Source organism: Bubalus kerabau, chromosome 5 (assembly GCF_029407905.1).
Source record: "Bubalus kerabau isolate K-KA32 ecotype Philippines breed swamp buffalo chromosome 5, PCC_UOA_SB_1v2, whole genome shotgun sequence".
Classification (NCBI taxonomy): Eukaryota; Metazoa; Chordata; class Mammalia; order Artiodactyla; family Bovidae; genus Bubalus; species Bubalus kerabau.
The window spans coordinates 116,303,531-116,318,986 of record NC_073628.1 but is presented as its reverse complement, the minus strand read 5'-3'; the positions used below and the strand labels follow the sequence as shown (position 1 = coordinate 116,318,986).

Sequence of the window (15,456 nt, the reverse complement as noted above, 5' to 3'; positions counted from 1 at the left end):
ACAAAGAGTTGGACACGACTGAATCCATTTAATTTCTCCTTCTTAATGCTAGTGCATTAAGAAGGAGAAATATAATATTAGGTAGTATTTATTGAGTATGTATTATGTTTTATATATAGATTGCTTCGTTTAATCTTCAAAAATAACATTCACTGTGAAATAGGAACAATTACTAGGAGACTAAGCCAGGTGGCCCAGAATACCATGGCTGCTTGGGTTTAAATCCTGGCCTGATCAGACTAAATCTCTCCCAGACTCCATTTCCTTACTTGCAAAATTGTAATAATACCCCCCTCCAAGGGCTATTAAGAAGACTGAATAGATTAATTTTACAAGAATGCTTCTAATAATGACCAGTAAATAGTATGTATGTAAGTATCCGTTTAAAAAATCAAACTCCTATTGTACAGTAGAGGCAAAAGCTGAAAGCTCAGCAGTGAAATCACGTGATCAGATCACACAGCTAACAAGTGCCTGAGCTGGGCTGTAAATCCCAAGTCAATCTGCCTCCAGAGCCAGGGCTCTTGGCCAGCATGTCCTCCTGCCTCTCAAACCACCCATCCCTGAGCGCCTTTGCATGAACATGGGTCCCCTGCCCCTGGTTATTAGAGGGATGGAGGGAGTATAGTGGGGAGAGCTATTCCAATGAACATTCATCAGTCATCTCTACAGGCATGACCCCAGGTGTGGAAGGGGACCCCAGAAGGGCCAGGCATCCTTCAGCAAAGCTCCCTGCTCCTCCCACCTCCATGTTTCCCGTCTCAAGGCTGAGAGGTCTGGAGAAAGCTCAGAGTGTTCTACTGTGCTTGGTGAGTTTCAGGAGGAGAACCACCCAGATCCAACAGTGGTGTTAATTTCATCCCCTCCTTGTCTCCTAGCACTGCCTTGGAACATCTCCCGGGCACTGGCCTGTCCCACCTTAGGACCTGGAATAAGCCCAGGGGCCTGAGAAGCTCATGATGTAGCCACAGAACGGCGGGCTGTACACAGCAGGCTGGGATGGATCTTTATAAAGTGCATACTCTTTGCCAGTTACTCACCCGGCTTCTTCCCCTATGCTGTCCCACCTGCTGTTCCCAACCACTCTCTGACAAAAGGTAATTATCACCACTTCAAAGACAGGGAAATGAGATCAGAAAAGTTGACTAACGATCACAGCCATATCACATAAGTCAGGGGTCCCCACCCTCCAGGCTGCAGACTGGTGCCTCCTGTCAGATCAGCAGTAGCATTAGATTAGAAATAAAGTACACAATAAATGAAATGTGTTTGAATCATCCTGAAACTATCCCCTCCATTCAGTTCGTGGAAAAATTGTTTTCCACAAAACCAGTCCCTGGTGCCCAAAAGGTTGAGGACCACTGATCATAAATGTTGGAGTGGAGATTCCAACCAGCCTGATTTTGTTATCTGCTTCACCTGGGAAGGGACCCCATATCCTCAAGAGGGACTAGATGCTCTCTGAGGTTCCCTCCCCCTGATTTGTTACTCCACTTCTTTGGGGGTGGGGTAGCATAGGAACAACATGAGCTTTGGAGGCAGACAGACCTGGTTTGAAGTCCTGCTGTACCAACTTACTGGCTGTGTGATTTTTGGCCTGTTATTCGACCATCTTTGTTAATTAGAAAAATTAGCAACTATATGTGTCATCTAGCAATGCTTAATAAATAGCAGATGTTATCATTTTCATTTTCCATGCAAACGTGTGTGCTCAGTCGTGTCCAACTCCTTGCGATCCCATGGACTGTAACCCTCCAGGCTCCTCAGTTCATAGGATTTCTCAGGCAAAAATACTGGAGTGGGTTGCCACTTTCTCCTCCAGGGGATCTTCTGGACCCAGGGATCGAACTCTAGTTTCCTGAATCTCCAGCATTGGCAGGCAGATTCTTTACCACTGAGCCATCTAGGAAGCCCTCAGTTTCCAAGAGGAAGATCAAAACGGACAAAAAGGCTTTAAATGGAAAGGTCCGGCTCCTACACTTCCCCGCTTCCGCCAGCAGGGGGAAGGCCAGTGCTGGGCTAAGAAGCGCATAGGACCAGCCCTGCTCTTGAACTCACTGGGCTCTCTCTCCCACAATGTCTATCCAGGAGATGCAGGAACCCTGCAGGCAGCTCACCTCTCTACCCAGGTAGGAGCCTTCCTTTTCAAAGATCAGGGCCAGGTACTCTTCATTGTTTCTTGCAAAGAATCCAGTAATCTCCTCCAACCTGCAAGAGACACCACTGGCAGTCACTCTTTCTGTGGTGAGAATAAAGAAAACTCCTGGTGACAACCATCCTGGCAGACACAGTGCTGTGGGGACAGCCACACACATCTGCTGCTTTCACACAAGGCTTCGCGCAGTCTCCATACCAGCCTGCAGCAGGAGTAAACCAAACACCGATTTTCAAAAGATTCTCTGTTACCTAAACCTAAACTAATGTCTGGTTCATTTCACCAAGCTATTTGGGTTGTTTTTTCAGAGTCAGGAGTGAGTATGGGCAGTCTAGGGAGGAGACCTGGGGAGGCGAGCTTTGAGACCAGTTATTTCTATGCTCTGGCCCAGGGTACCGCCCAGACTTAGAACTGCAGTTTTTATCGGTCCCCTAAGAGACTGGTGTTTATTAGCTATCAAACACAAGTCTTAGTCTGTGCCAAGTCACTACCAACTGGGAGATTTGCTTTTTCCTCTCCTGTAGCAGGCATAAAAGAGGAATTAAAAAATCAGAAAGTCGTGGGTGCAGGAGATCTTAGAAGCCACCTAATCTTATCTTAAGATTTTTAACCTCCTCATTTTAAAACAAGGAAACTAGGGTCCCAGGACAAAGGTGGAAATTAATAAGTCAAATTTTATTATTCCCCCCAAATCAAATAATTAAGATATAAATCGTTTTAAAAATGCAGAGTTTCAACAGAAAACAATTACATAATACAAAAATGATCTGTGTCCTCATTTCAATAAAAAAGCAGAACCTCATCAGACATGTAACAGGACATGATGGCCACTACTTTTATCCTCAAACTGATGATCTGTCTCCCTTCTCTGGATCCAATGACACAACAGCTGGCCAATGGATTCCAGCCCAGTGACGGTAAAAACGACATGCCAGAGAGGTGGGGGCCAGAGCCTGCCCCAGTGGGTGGATGGATACTGACAGCCGCTGAGGTGGTAGCAGGTGTCCCCAGGCTGGCAGAAGAGCAGGCCCTGCAGCCTGCTGTCCACACAGCCCACCCCCACCCCATTCATTCCCTCTCACACTTCTGGAGGAGGCAGCCCACCTTCCATCACACGTCTCTGCCTCCTCCCTAAAGCTCTTTAGAAGGATCACTTTGAGAGAGGCTGGCAGGTTTACCCAGTTGACTGTTCTCGAGATCCCTCTGGGCTGAAAGGCACCATGAGGGAAGTGTGGGTATGAGAGAGACAGACATAGAGACACAGTCATTGAGAAACGTCAGAAGTGAGGGGTGGGGCACAGGCTGGCTTGGGTGTTTCCTGCAGAGATGGGGTCTGCTTATGGAACCCCCCAAACCACACCAAGACTAGATATTCAGTCCAGGGTCTCTGGGAGGCTCTCTGGGAGGATGAAGAATTGGGAAAGAGGATAAAAGAAGCATTGTGACTTGGACTCAACAGCCACTGACACTTGGAAACACAATCTCTCAGCAGGGCCTCAGCTTTCGAGACACCAGCACACACACTTAGGGGGCCCTAAGCCCAGGGTCTGCCTCCCGAGGCCCTCTCAGCCTCTGGAACCTTCACTGTGTCCTGCAGCTGGGCACCTCCAGCAGTCCTGGCTGGTATTTGCATCTGTTCCTTCTTGGCCCCTCAGGTGGGCTGTCTCCTATCTGGAGTTCTCACCCAGAAGGGCAGGACCTCGTGTTTTCAATCTCCCTGTCTCCCTCATGGGGGAGTTAGGGCCAGAGACTGTGCACCCTGTTATCTTGATTTCCTAGAACAGAGGCAATCCTGGGAGGCTGCCTGAATCCCAGCCACCGGATGCTCTGCAGCACGGGGGTGGGGTGGCGGGGTGGGGGGTGCAGAGTCAGCTCCCCCTCCCCCAGGCACAGCCACGGCTCAGGAAAGGAGCACCTTCATCTGACAGGGCTTTGTGCCTCTCAGTTCCCCGTCCTATTTCCTCTAAATGGCATCTGGTCTCCCTTTTTCCTCCCCATGCCCACCTTCTCAGGGACCCTCCCTGTGTCAGACTGAGCGACATCCTGTCTCATTCCTCAAAGGTTCCTGAGCATAGGTTGTGAGAAGCAGAGCAGGGATGACCCAGAGAATCCCGGCCCATCCTTCCCTTCCCAGCTGGTGGGGTGGGCCCTCTCACCCCGCTCAGTCCCAGGAAGTCAGGGCTTCTCCAGCAATGGGAAGCCCTCCAGCCCACTGCACAGGTGTCCACAGCATAGGCAACAGGAGGACCCAAGCCGCTGCACAGCCCTGCTGTCCCCTCCACCCTCTCACTGCCAGGCCTGCCATCCTGCCAACCCGTCCCAGGCCCGCCCCGGCCGCAGCTACCTGGCAGGCTCCAGCGGGGGACAGGCCGGGGGCCACGTGTCACTGTGGGACTCCAGGGCATCGATGAGCCTCTCCCGAAGCGTCTGCACATCAGCTCCGGCCACTGTAAATGACGATGGGGGAGGGGAGTGATGAAGGGGGCGGGGGATGAGGAGAAGGGTGCAGATCCCAGCTTCCCTCACAGAAGAAAGGGCCCAGCACATGAGCTAGCTCTGAGCAAGATGAAGCATCTGTCAGTCCTCCTCCACATGAGGCAGGCGGGGGTCGCCCCCTGGCCCTAAACACGGCAGAGGGACCCATCCCTCAGGGCAGGAGAGAGCGCCCCAAGAGCCCTCCACACGCTGTCCGGCTGCCCCTCTGGGTGCCCATCCCACTTCGACACAAGGGCTATTCTGGGAACACCTGACCTCGCTTCCCAGGAAGGGCTTCTTCAGCCTTGTTTTCTCGGAGGAATCTTCCAGGCTGGCTGGGGAGGGCAGGTTCAGGAGGACACCCCTCTGGCTTTCCCTGGGGCCCTCCTCCCCCTGCAGACCTTGCTGGGCTCTCTCTCCCCTCTCAGTAGAAGCCCAGGTGAAGGAGGGAGAGGAAGACGCGGACAGCGCCAACGGGACCCCGAGAGCCGGGACACCCACCTGAGAGCGTGGTTCCTGAGCCGGTCTTGGAGAAGGCCTTAAAGAACTGGAAGCAAACACACAGCAGGAGTCAGTGGAGCTCCGACCACCACAGCCACAGCAGCTGGGCTGGGGCCCAGCTGTTTACTCAGCGGGGCAGCTATGGGGAAATGACTTTTGTGAGCCTGTTTCTTGGTCTGTAAAATGAGAGGAGGGGGTGTCTGCTCTTGGAGAGCACCCGGGTTCCTCTCCCCAGTGTCCTGCGCCCGAGCCCTGCCCCCACAGCTCTGGAGCCCCCGGGGGAAGCTGTGGCTCAGACACTTGACTGGAGGCGGCCTGTTTCTACGAAGCTCAGGGACCCAGCACGTAGGACTAGTAAATAGCTCCTCTGTGACTAAATGATGCAGGCCCGTCTGAAAAAATAAAGCGGAGTCACTTCATACCCCCAGCCCCACCCTGGAAAATGTCAGCCGCCTTTGGAGGCCACCTGTCCTGGTTCCTTATCTTGGAAGAGGGGCAGAGAGGCTGGCGTCTCTGGCCTCCAAGGACTCTCGGCCTGGCTCGGCAGACACTCCAGAAGGGAGGCGTCTCCAGTTCGGTTCTACTGAAGGGTAGGCTTGAGCCCCTGAGGAAACAAGCCTTGTACCACATGGGCCAGGCTAACTCTCTCCCCATTCACATGACACCCAGGGCCAGCCTGTCACCCCCTTGGGAGAGAGGACACAGGAGGGCACCTCAGAACCTGGGCTCCCGTCTCAGAGAGCAGCCAGAACCCCGGCCTGGGCTCAGGAGGAACGGAGTTCGGTCGTCCTGACAGGTGGCTACTTAACTGCCTGAGGGAGAGCCTGCAGGCTGGGGAGAGGTCTCTTCCTGAGGTCCCTAACCTCAGGGCTACCTGTAGCCATCTTGGGCCCCTGTCTCCAACAGCACGGCCGTTCGGCCTTATCCAAGCTGGTGGCTGAGTGCAGGCCCTCGGGTCTACCAGGTTCTGCTACGTTCTTGCTGTGTGACCCTGGGCAATCTGTCCACCTCTCTGAACCTTCTCATCTTTAAGATGAGGATGACACTTGTCGACCTTGGAGAACTCTGACAATTCAATGGCAACTCAAGTGCTTAGCATGGTGCCTGGTACAGACAGCAAGAAATCAACACGTGTTGACATCATCATCCCCTTTCTTTGTTCCTTTTAAATACTAGGAAACACCGATCAGCTGGACCTGTCTGTTCTAGCCATCTGTAGGTAGAAAACTAAAATGTGGAGGCCACCTGCCCACCTCTCCTCCATGAACAGCAAAGATGTGGAGAAGTCACGCACCTCTTGCCACCTGCAATCTGCTCCTGCTGACCTCACCTGGACCCTGGACCTGGACCCTGTTTTATCCTCTCTCTACTTACAGCATTAATATAAACTTCTATTCTGGGTGAAAACCATTCACTGGCACATGCCACTTGTATTCCCAATAGTGTTCTTTGTAGATACTGAATATACTTTGAATTAAGAAAACTATATGCCATCCTTATACTTGTAAAAATGAGCACACTTTTCCAGGCTTATGACATGAGATCAAGTAGAGAGGGCATGTTATAGGCTGATTTTGTTTCTCAGAAACAAAATAAAAGACGCACCTACTGGGGGTTTGGTTTGCCCACAAATAATATCCCAGAGGTTGGACTCTACAGCTGTCGTTACTCAGAGTGATGTGGTCCTTGTACAGACAGGACAGACTTCAACTTGCTTCCATAGCCATAAAAACATGACTGACGCCATGACGCCTTAAGCCGTGTGGCTTTTCTGTGGCAATAGTTGCTACTGTCCATTACTGAAGAGTAGTGCAGTGCCTCTTCTTCTTCAACCATCAGGTCTCCAAGGTCTGAGCAGGGGCCTTATGAAAAGGGGGTTGGCATGACCTCCATCAAACGGGAGCCCCCCAGACCCAAGCTGAGCCTTCTGAAGGCTGTAGCCATGGGCAGTGGGAAGTCAAATAGGGGCCTGAGTTAGGAGCTTGCAGGAACTCTAAGAGCTCCCCTCACACAGCTGCCCCTTCTGTCCCAGCCACCTTCCAGAACAATGTCACCACCGGAGTGCTATTTCCCGCACCTCGCACTCTAGAGGAACTTTTTCCTATCGATCATTCTCTCTTTCACTTTTCCCCTAGTCTACCAGCTCCTTCCCTATGCCTGCAAATAGACTAAAATCTATTTTTTCTTTTAAAGTTAAAAAAAAGAGAAGGGACAGGAAGGGATGAAGGATGGGCCGGCTTCTCTAGTTGTGGCATGTCCCATTTTCTTGCACTGCCAAATTTCTCAGAACAGTGTGCTCTGCCTTCCCAGGAAGCCGGCCGTGGCTCAGGCCCCCACGACTCAGCTGTGAGGGCTCCAGGAAAGTTAGGCTGACCTCTTTGGCCGTCCAATGACCTTCCAGCCCTTCCTACTCTCTCCGCAGTATCTATCGCCACCGCTGCCTGCTTCTCCTCCCCTCAGCCAGGGCTTTTTGGGCCACATCTTCCCAACACTCTCCTTCTCCACCTCATGTCGTCACCCTCCCTTGGTTTGCCTGACACCACCCAGGCCTTCGTGGTCATCTCCACGGCCTTCCCCTTGCCCTCGTCTCAGCCTCGTCCTGGGCTCCTCCCTGTGCCCATGGCCCCTGTCATCTCCTGCCCCCGTCTCTCCCCCCGCCACGCATCAGACCATGGCACTCTTCTGTTTAAAAAGCGCAGGGAGCCACTGTCAGAAACGAGGGGCTCAATCTCTGCTTTTGAATGAACGAGTGAATAAACGGGTGAATGGACAGACAAACCCATTATCTGTCTCCCTGGCTGATGTCATCTACTTTGTCCAAACGCTTTGTGACCTGAACCCTGTCTCAGAGCCTCAGCTGTCTTAACTTCTCTTTCTTCCAGATGTCATGGCACCCTCACTCAATACACACACACTCTTGGAGACTGAGTCACCCCTCCCCCAACCTGTTTCTACACCCAGTTCCTCCCTGCCACCCAGCCCAGGACCTCCCTCTCCCCCAAGCCCTGTGTTCTGTGAACCTGACCTTTGTGATACTTCTTCTGCAGTCGAGACCAGATGCCTTGTCTAAAGTAGGGCCTACCACCTACTTCCGGGACCACTACAACTGTCTCTACCTGTGCCCCTGACTCATGCCCTAGAAACAGTAATATGCTCCATCTTTTCACTCTCCATCACCCTCATCACACAGCCATCACCCTCACTGCCATTTTGCATGGATTTCTAAAGGACAGTTCTGGTCTGATCATGTCACTCCTCCTAAAAAGCCCTTCCATCACGCCCTACCGCCAAGGAATAAAGTGTGAACTCACAGCATTCGAGGCCTTCCGGGATCTGCCCCCACCCACACTTACCTCTCATTGGCCCCCTATTTCTTACACTTCAGCTATGATGAACTTGAACCTGATCTTTCCACCCATCCACCTCCCAACTGGGAGAGCAGGACGACAGCTTCCTCACCTCTGCAAGCCCCACAGTGCCTGGCACAGTGTCAAGGACATGGAAACCCTCAAAGGACATTTGTTCAGTTGAATAGAGAACCTCTACCCTTTGATCAGCTTGGAAGCTCATGTAAAAATCACATTAAAATCGAGTCAGGGCACATTTTTGTCCTCTTATTAATGTGCATCCTTATTAAGTCAGCTGTTGGAAGGGAAACCAAGGGAAACCACCACCTTCCTTGGAAACAGGCCATTAAGATGCCAGCAGTGAGGTTTCTTTCCTCCAGGAGCAGTCAGCACCCAGTCTCCTTCCTCTCAACACTTTGCCCAGGAGTTTCTGCCTTTCCCAACCATGGGGATGTCCCCAAAGGCTGGTGACTGGATGGCCTTGGGCAGGTCTTTGCCAACCTATCCAGGAACAGCTGCCTTCCCAGGGGGCAAACAAGGCTAAGCAGGAAGTACACTTGCCGGTGGCAACCATCAGTGGCACTGAGTCCAGCCTTTGAAACAAGTTCTAAGGAAAATGACCTCCAAATATCTTACAGTGAGCCTGTAAGATATGCACAAGCTTAACGGTTCCTACCCTGTAGACTGTCCGTGGAGGAGATGCCTGGGAGAGCGTGAGTGACTGCCGAGAGCGAACCCATCTCCTTTTCCAGAGAGTCTGGAGACATCTTTCTGAGCCCTGTCTCCCTCTTCCCTGACATCTCACCATATAATGAGAGACGCAAAATAACAGCCCAGACTGCAACCCCTACTTCCAGCCTTGAATTCCAGGACGGGCCATCCCTGGGCTCCCTCCTCCGGGGGCCCTGCCTCAGCCCCCACAGGAGCCTCTGCTTCAGCCAGATCAGCCTTCTCGGCTCACCACATGGCTCTGCCCACAGCCTTTGCCCTCACATCCTCCCTGCCCATGCTCCTCCTCCCTCCCAGCCAAACCCGATCTGTCCTTCACATCCTGCGGAAGTCCCCCTCCTCTGGGTGCTCCTCCTCCCACATGAAGGCCTCTCTGACGTGGGAGGGAGAGTTCGGTGAGCCCAAATTCCCCCTGCATTCACCACAGACACGTCACTCCCTGCCTGGCAACTAGCTGGGCACTCCAGTGCCCTGCGGACAGCCCTCTCCTGTCTGGCCAGCCTCGCTTATCTTTCTGGCTGTGGCTTACAGGTCTGGCTTCTCTGCAATGGTGAGCAGGGGGCTGTATCCGCAGAAAACACTCACTCCACAGCTGCTGACAGATGGGCTGCCTCAAATGCAGCATCACAGAGGGGCCACCACGAGCCCATGGCAACCGGAAAGAAGACCACTAAGGTTCATGGAACTCTGGTGAACACTGCAGTGCCTTGGCACTCTCACATGTAAGACCTCATTTCACACGTGGCAACGATCTATTAGGGAGATATTATCATCCCATTTTTCAGAGGAGGAAACTGAGGCTGGTGGCTAGGGCATTGTTAAGCAACTTTTCGAGTCACAGTAAGCAGGGGAGCCAAGATTTGAACTTGTGTCGATTATCTCCTCAGAATCTTGCAAAGGGAAGACTTCTGTCTGCTCCCACGCAAGGCTGCTGCTTCCTGTAATCTTGATCCCAGCCAGGCCCTTGGCTGCACTGTTCCATTACCCACTGAGGGGCACTCCTGTGACTCATGGCAAAGCCTCCCTGACCCCAGGTTCTAGCCTCTAGGTCCCCCAAGCACAAGCCAGAACCTGCTTCCAGCTATCCTCTCCCTCCCTCACCTCTGTTCTCTTCCAGCTGGGAACAAGCTCCCGCCTGATTGGGCCCCGACGCAGCTGGCCCGCCCTGCAGGGCCAGCTGTTTGCTAAACAGGATGGGCTGGTGGAAGCTGTTTGCTTAGGGTGACAAGAGGCAGGAAGGAGAGGAAAGGGACAATGACACATGTCACTGGGGGTGGCCAGACTCCTGTGTGGGCCTGTCCCCTTTATACCAGCAACACTCTCTCTTCAGCCTATTCATCATCTTAGAGCTTTCAGCCTTCGTGGGTGGGGGCGAGGACGGGCTCCAGTCCCCAGGGGACCAGGGCTGTCTCTCTGGCCGGCTGGCAGCCAGGGCCACCTCTGGCCTCTGCACTGCTTTCCAGGGAGTCCAGCCATGCTGCTCACAGGCAGACTGGGCTCTCAGGAGGCCAGAATTTCTGGAGATTTGGAATCTGAGTAGTGTTTCCCAAACACCAGAAGCAATCTAGCAGTAAGCTGTAAAATCAACTCAGTGAATCACAGCCAGTATTTTTTTTTTTTAATAAATAGAATAGAAAATATCAGTGTGTACTGCACTTACTAAGAACATTGTTTTATGAAACGACTGCTTTTAGGGACAACGGATCCAAATCGACTTCTGGATCTCCTTGTAAATATTGCTGGCCACAGTACCAAGATCTGAAAGCCACTGCTTGGGGCCTTAGAGCTGAGATGCACCAGTAGCGAGAACTACACGCGCTGCCTCTCTCTGCCGGGGCTGAGCGGCAGGCTGCCTGGGAGAGGCTGAGAGGTCACCACTCTGGTCTCTGCAGTTCTGAAGAAATGGACAGGTGACTCCCAGCCCAGCCCCGCCTGGCCCAGCCTGGCGCTGCCCATGTGGAGGCAGGAGAGGTCAGGGAGCCCCGCTCAGGGGCCCTCCCAGCGCCCCTCCCACAGCCACCTGGGCGGCTGGGGAGATGATGAATCACTTGAGGCACCCGGGCTGCGTGTTCTGCGTGACTCGGGTAGGCGCTGAGAAGCTCTGGATCTCCTGGTGTGGCTGGACCACCTCCTTCACACCCACTGAGCCCCAGCCTCTCCCAGACAGAAACAGAATGTCCCAGGTGCCAGGCCCCATGGAACCCCCCAAGAAGGTCCCGACCTGGCCATAGGCCCATTACCAACCCTCTTCCCGGGGGTTGGGCAATAGCTGGACCCCTGAGCAGAACCCTCAGTGGGACCAAAACTCTGGCCTGTGAACAGGGACTCCTGCCATCACCCTGACTCTTTCCCTCAGCTTCCCACAAGGGGTTGCTCGCTCTGACTCATCAGAAGGAACAGAAGGCTCCATGCTGCCCCTGGAGAATAATTTTGAATATTTCAAGTTACATATCTTGGGGCTGGGGATACGGGAGTGGTCCCATCATGGGAGTCTTTAATGTAAAAGAGATGGTTAATAGAAAATGTCTCTGCTGCCTCCTCTAAATGATAACAGCAGCAGCTGCTGCCTCAGGACACCTCCCAGGCCAGTGGAATGGGGGCTTAGGGCCCCCACCCTAAGTGGTAAACAGGAGTGTGGGAGGGAGCTCTCTTGGACCACAGAAACCCTGAATCCAGCAGGAGGTCACTGGCCATGAGAACAGGACCGTCTCATGGACTCAGAGCTGGAAATGGCTGGAGGAGAATGTGGACTCAGAACTGGACGTGGCTGGAGGAGCCCAGGGTCTTACTCTCCAGAGGAATTCTCCGGGTGTCCTCAGGCTCAGATATGGTTCACAGTTCCACCTGGCAATTGAAGCCCCTCAATTCAGAGATCTCTTGTTCTGGGGACAATGCTTGGCTTTTCAGTCTTCAAAGGCATTTCCTGCTTAATCCTAGTGGAAGCAGAGGAAACTGCTTTTCTAGATGCCATTCTGGGGGGCAGTGGGGAGCAGGCTAATTATCTATGGCTGGAGAGAGAGATGCGGATGTGGATTCTTTAATTTGGAGGAGAACTAATTGGATTACAGCCGGGCCTGAGCCCTGAGGAGGGCACACAGCCTTGCTGCTCTGGGCTTCCCAGGGCCTCTGACGTGAGAGCCTTGGAAGGCGTCCAGATGCTAACTAAGTGGCTGATGCCCTGCGGGGGGCAGGCAGGGTCTCATCAGAGCACTCATGCTGCCTGCAGCCGGAGCCGGGTGACAGGCTGTCATGTGTCGACTCCTGTGATGGGTATCCCTGCAGCCTGAGGCACGGGCTAAGGCTCTCCAGACAGGTCACTTCCGAGACACTCAGGTTCAGGGCACTGGCCTGAGGAGGATGAGGCCTGCCAGTGTCTCTCAGGTCCTTTTTGGGGAGACTATGAGGTCCCCTGAGTCTGATCCTGCCTCCAGGTATGTCAGAGCCTAAACCCTGGTTTTACATGGTTGAAATCAGCCCTCTAAGGCTGGGAGGTCGGGGGGCGGGGGAGGGGGGAGGAGTTGATTGGAAAGAGGTTCCCAGGAGCTGGGAGCTCTCATCAACCTAGGGGATGATCACTTTTCACAGCGAAAATCTGTGGGTCCCAACACCACACCACACAGCCCCTTTTTATAAAGGGGAGAAGGTCGCACACCACGTGAGCCTGTTCCTTTTCTGCCTCCCAGTTCACATGCCTTTCTGCCTCTAGAGAAGGCGTCTCATCAAAGCACAGGACTCCAGGGGCTGGGATCTAATCAGGTCAGGCCCAGAAGCCTGGGAGGACCCCCACGGAGCTCAGCCGGGCAGATGCCAGGGAAGCACCGGCAGCTGGCAAAGTGCTCCAACAACACTCCCCCGCTAGGCCCGCACTGCCCTCTCCCGGTCACACACCCTCACAGTCGGGAAGCCAGGGATGTTGAAGTCTCTGCAAACTGCGCTGTTGGTCTCCTCAGCACAGTCCAGAGCAGCAAGATTCAGCGCCGGCCTCCAATCTGAAATGACAAAAAAAAACCCTGGGGTAAGTACACGCCATCCCCACCAATGCCCACAGTGCCTGTCCCAGAAGCTCTAAGGAGAAAGGTCGCCCCTTCTTCAAAAAAGGGCCTCTGAGATAGCTGGGTTATTCTGCATTTAGCCTGTGCTTAGGGCACAGTTACCCAGCACCAGCAGCCTACTCAGGACGGCAATCTGTGTTTCTCCATTATTCCGGGGTGGAGGAGGGACACAGGCTGAAGGGAGGTATGAGACCAGCCTGGCCCTCCTGGGGAAAAGCCTCTGGGAAGTTGCCTCAGCCCCTGCTGGCCTCTAGAGAGGGTCAGCTCCAGAAGGGTGAAGAGCATGCCTCAGGAGTTCTGAATTCCCCAGTGGACCCTCGGTGAAGGCTTCTGTGGCCAAAGGTGCTGGCTGTCAGCCCCATTTGGGTGGGTGGGACACAGGGCGGTGAGGACTGGCTACCCAACCAGAGATGAAGGCAGAGGTCTAGAGGAGGTGGGCGAAGACACCTGGGACCTAGAGCCGCTGGGAAAGAAGCCCTGAGGCCAGGTCTGGAAGGAGTCGAGCAGCGCCCCAGGCCAGTTGCTTGGGTACCCTGCTCCTTCGTCAGGCCCCAGGCCATGAGTCTCCCACTGCTGGAACTTACTAGCAGAGAGAACAATGGCACCAATCTGGGCCGCAGCCCAGGACCTGGGAAACAGAAAACAAACTCATCAACCAGGCAGGCCTCGTGAGCTCCGGCTCCAGGTCAGGTGCCCCGGGAGTACCCACCAAAGTGCCATGCTATGGTGAGGCTGCTCCTGCCAGGCAGGAAGACAGGCACATGAAGCTGCACAGACCGTGAGGTGGCAATGGAAGGGTGGTACCATGCTGAGTGGCACAGGGCCCTGGAGGAATGTGGCCACAGGGGAGACCAGCCCTGGGGACCATGCAGGGGCCCGGCAGGAAAGGTGGGAGTCGAGTGGAGCCTTGACAGTCATCGAGCTGCCAGGGAACCAGGGAACAGGGTGGGCAGGCGAGGAGCAGGTGGACTGTGAGGGCGTGTACACAGACCAGGCGGGCTGCAGAGGCGCTGCTGGAAGGCAGGCAGGGGCCAGCATGGGCGTGCAGGCAGGGGGTCTGGGCTGACTCCAACAGCACCCTGCAGCATTGGCATTTCCGGGCATGTAAGGGAAGCAGCAAGCCTGCCCGGGTATTCGGGGAGCCCACATCTTCCCCACAGGGCCCTTCACCTCCCATCTGGAGCACAGGATGGGGTGCAGTGGGGGGTGACACAGGCAGCCCACCCAGAACCCACTGATGACAGGAGACTAACATCCAAATAACATCCCCAAGACCCAGGACCTCTGACCTCGCCCCAGAACTGTCCCTTACAACATGTGAAAAACCATCGGATCTCCCAAGAACTGTTTATGCCCAGAGGAGAAGGGTCACCCTCACTTCCATGACAGAAGAGCCAGGATACCACTGCATACCCTGAGCTAGCCCTCAAAGGAAAGGCTCTGAAGGTTCAGAGCAGCCAAGCTGGTCCTTCTAGGGGTGACACAAAGGAGGGGGTCTGGGACTGTGAGGCAGGCCAGAGGCAATGCCCACTTCCTCCCCACCCCCCACCCCCTCTGCTTTCTGGCTGGCAGTCTCCTCTTGGCACTGAATCCCAGTGGGAGAGAGACGTGAGGATGGGGGAGTGGGGCATAAATGGAAGTGTTCTGCAGAGACAGGTGAGCCCCAGCCTGTGATGCCATTTCCCTAATGTCCCCCCATCTCATTGAACCCCATTTAGGGAGCTCCTGGCTCCCCTGGCACAGAAGGACAGCCTTTTGAGCTACAAACACCTGCCAGCCCGAATGGCCTGTGTCCTTTGGTCTTACATCTAGCTGGCAGGGCAGCCTGCACAAATGGGGCTGTTGGTCAGTGATCAGGGTCTGCTCCGTGCTAGGCTTGGGACAGGAGCCCTCCTGCCCTCCCTGCCACTCTGCTCTCCCCATCCCCACCCCCACTGTGGGCACCACGTGGGAGGGACAGAGTCAGGCAGTCCAGCCGGGAGGGACAGAGTCAGGCAGTCTAGCCACGCGGAACTGCTAATCCCAACCAGCTTCCGTGTCCTGTCCACCCTCCCTCGCAAGTCTCCTCCCGCCCACTCCCTAGTCTAGTCTCTTTTTCCTGCTCCTGGGTTCTTTATCTCTAACCTCACCTCTAACCACCCTCCCAGTGAGCTAGTGCAGGGTTTCTTGTCCAGATGAAATGTCTCATTTCCCTCCT

At 54.2% G+C, this 15,456-nt stretch overlaps 1 protein-coding gene across 2 annotated transcripts in view; it reads right to left on the bottom strand.

Moving 5' to 3' along the window:
- QSOX1 (quiescin sulfhydryl oxidase 1) overlaps window positions 1–15,456 on the bottom strand; it is a 40,840-nt gene that overhangs the window by 17,822 nt on the left and 7,562 nt on the right. For both annotated transcript variants that reach the window (XM_055582855.1, XM_055582856.1), the window contains exons 2-5: window positions 13,096–13,196; window positions 5,132–5,177; window positions 4,500–4,602; window positions 2,118–2,208 (exon numbers count right to left, since the gene is read on the bottom strand). In XM_055582855.1, the coding sequence (XP_055438830.1) occupies window positions 2,118–2,208; window positions 4,500–4,602; window positions 5,132–5,177; window positions 13,096–13,196 (341 nt within the window). The remainder of the gene's footprint in view (window positions 1–2,117; window positions 2,209–4,499; window positions 4,603–5,131; window positions 5,178–13,095; window positions 13,197–15,456) is intronic.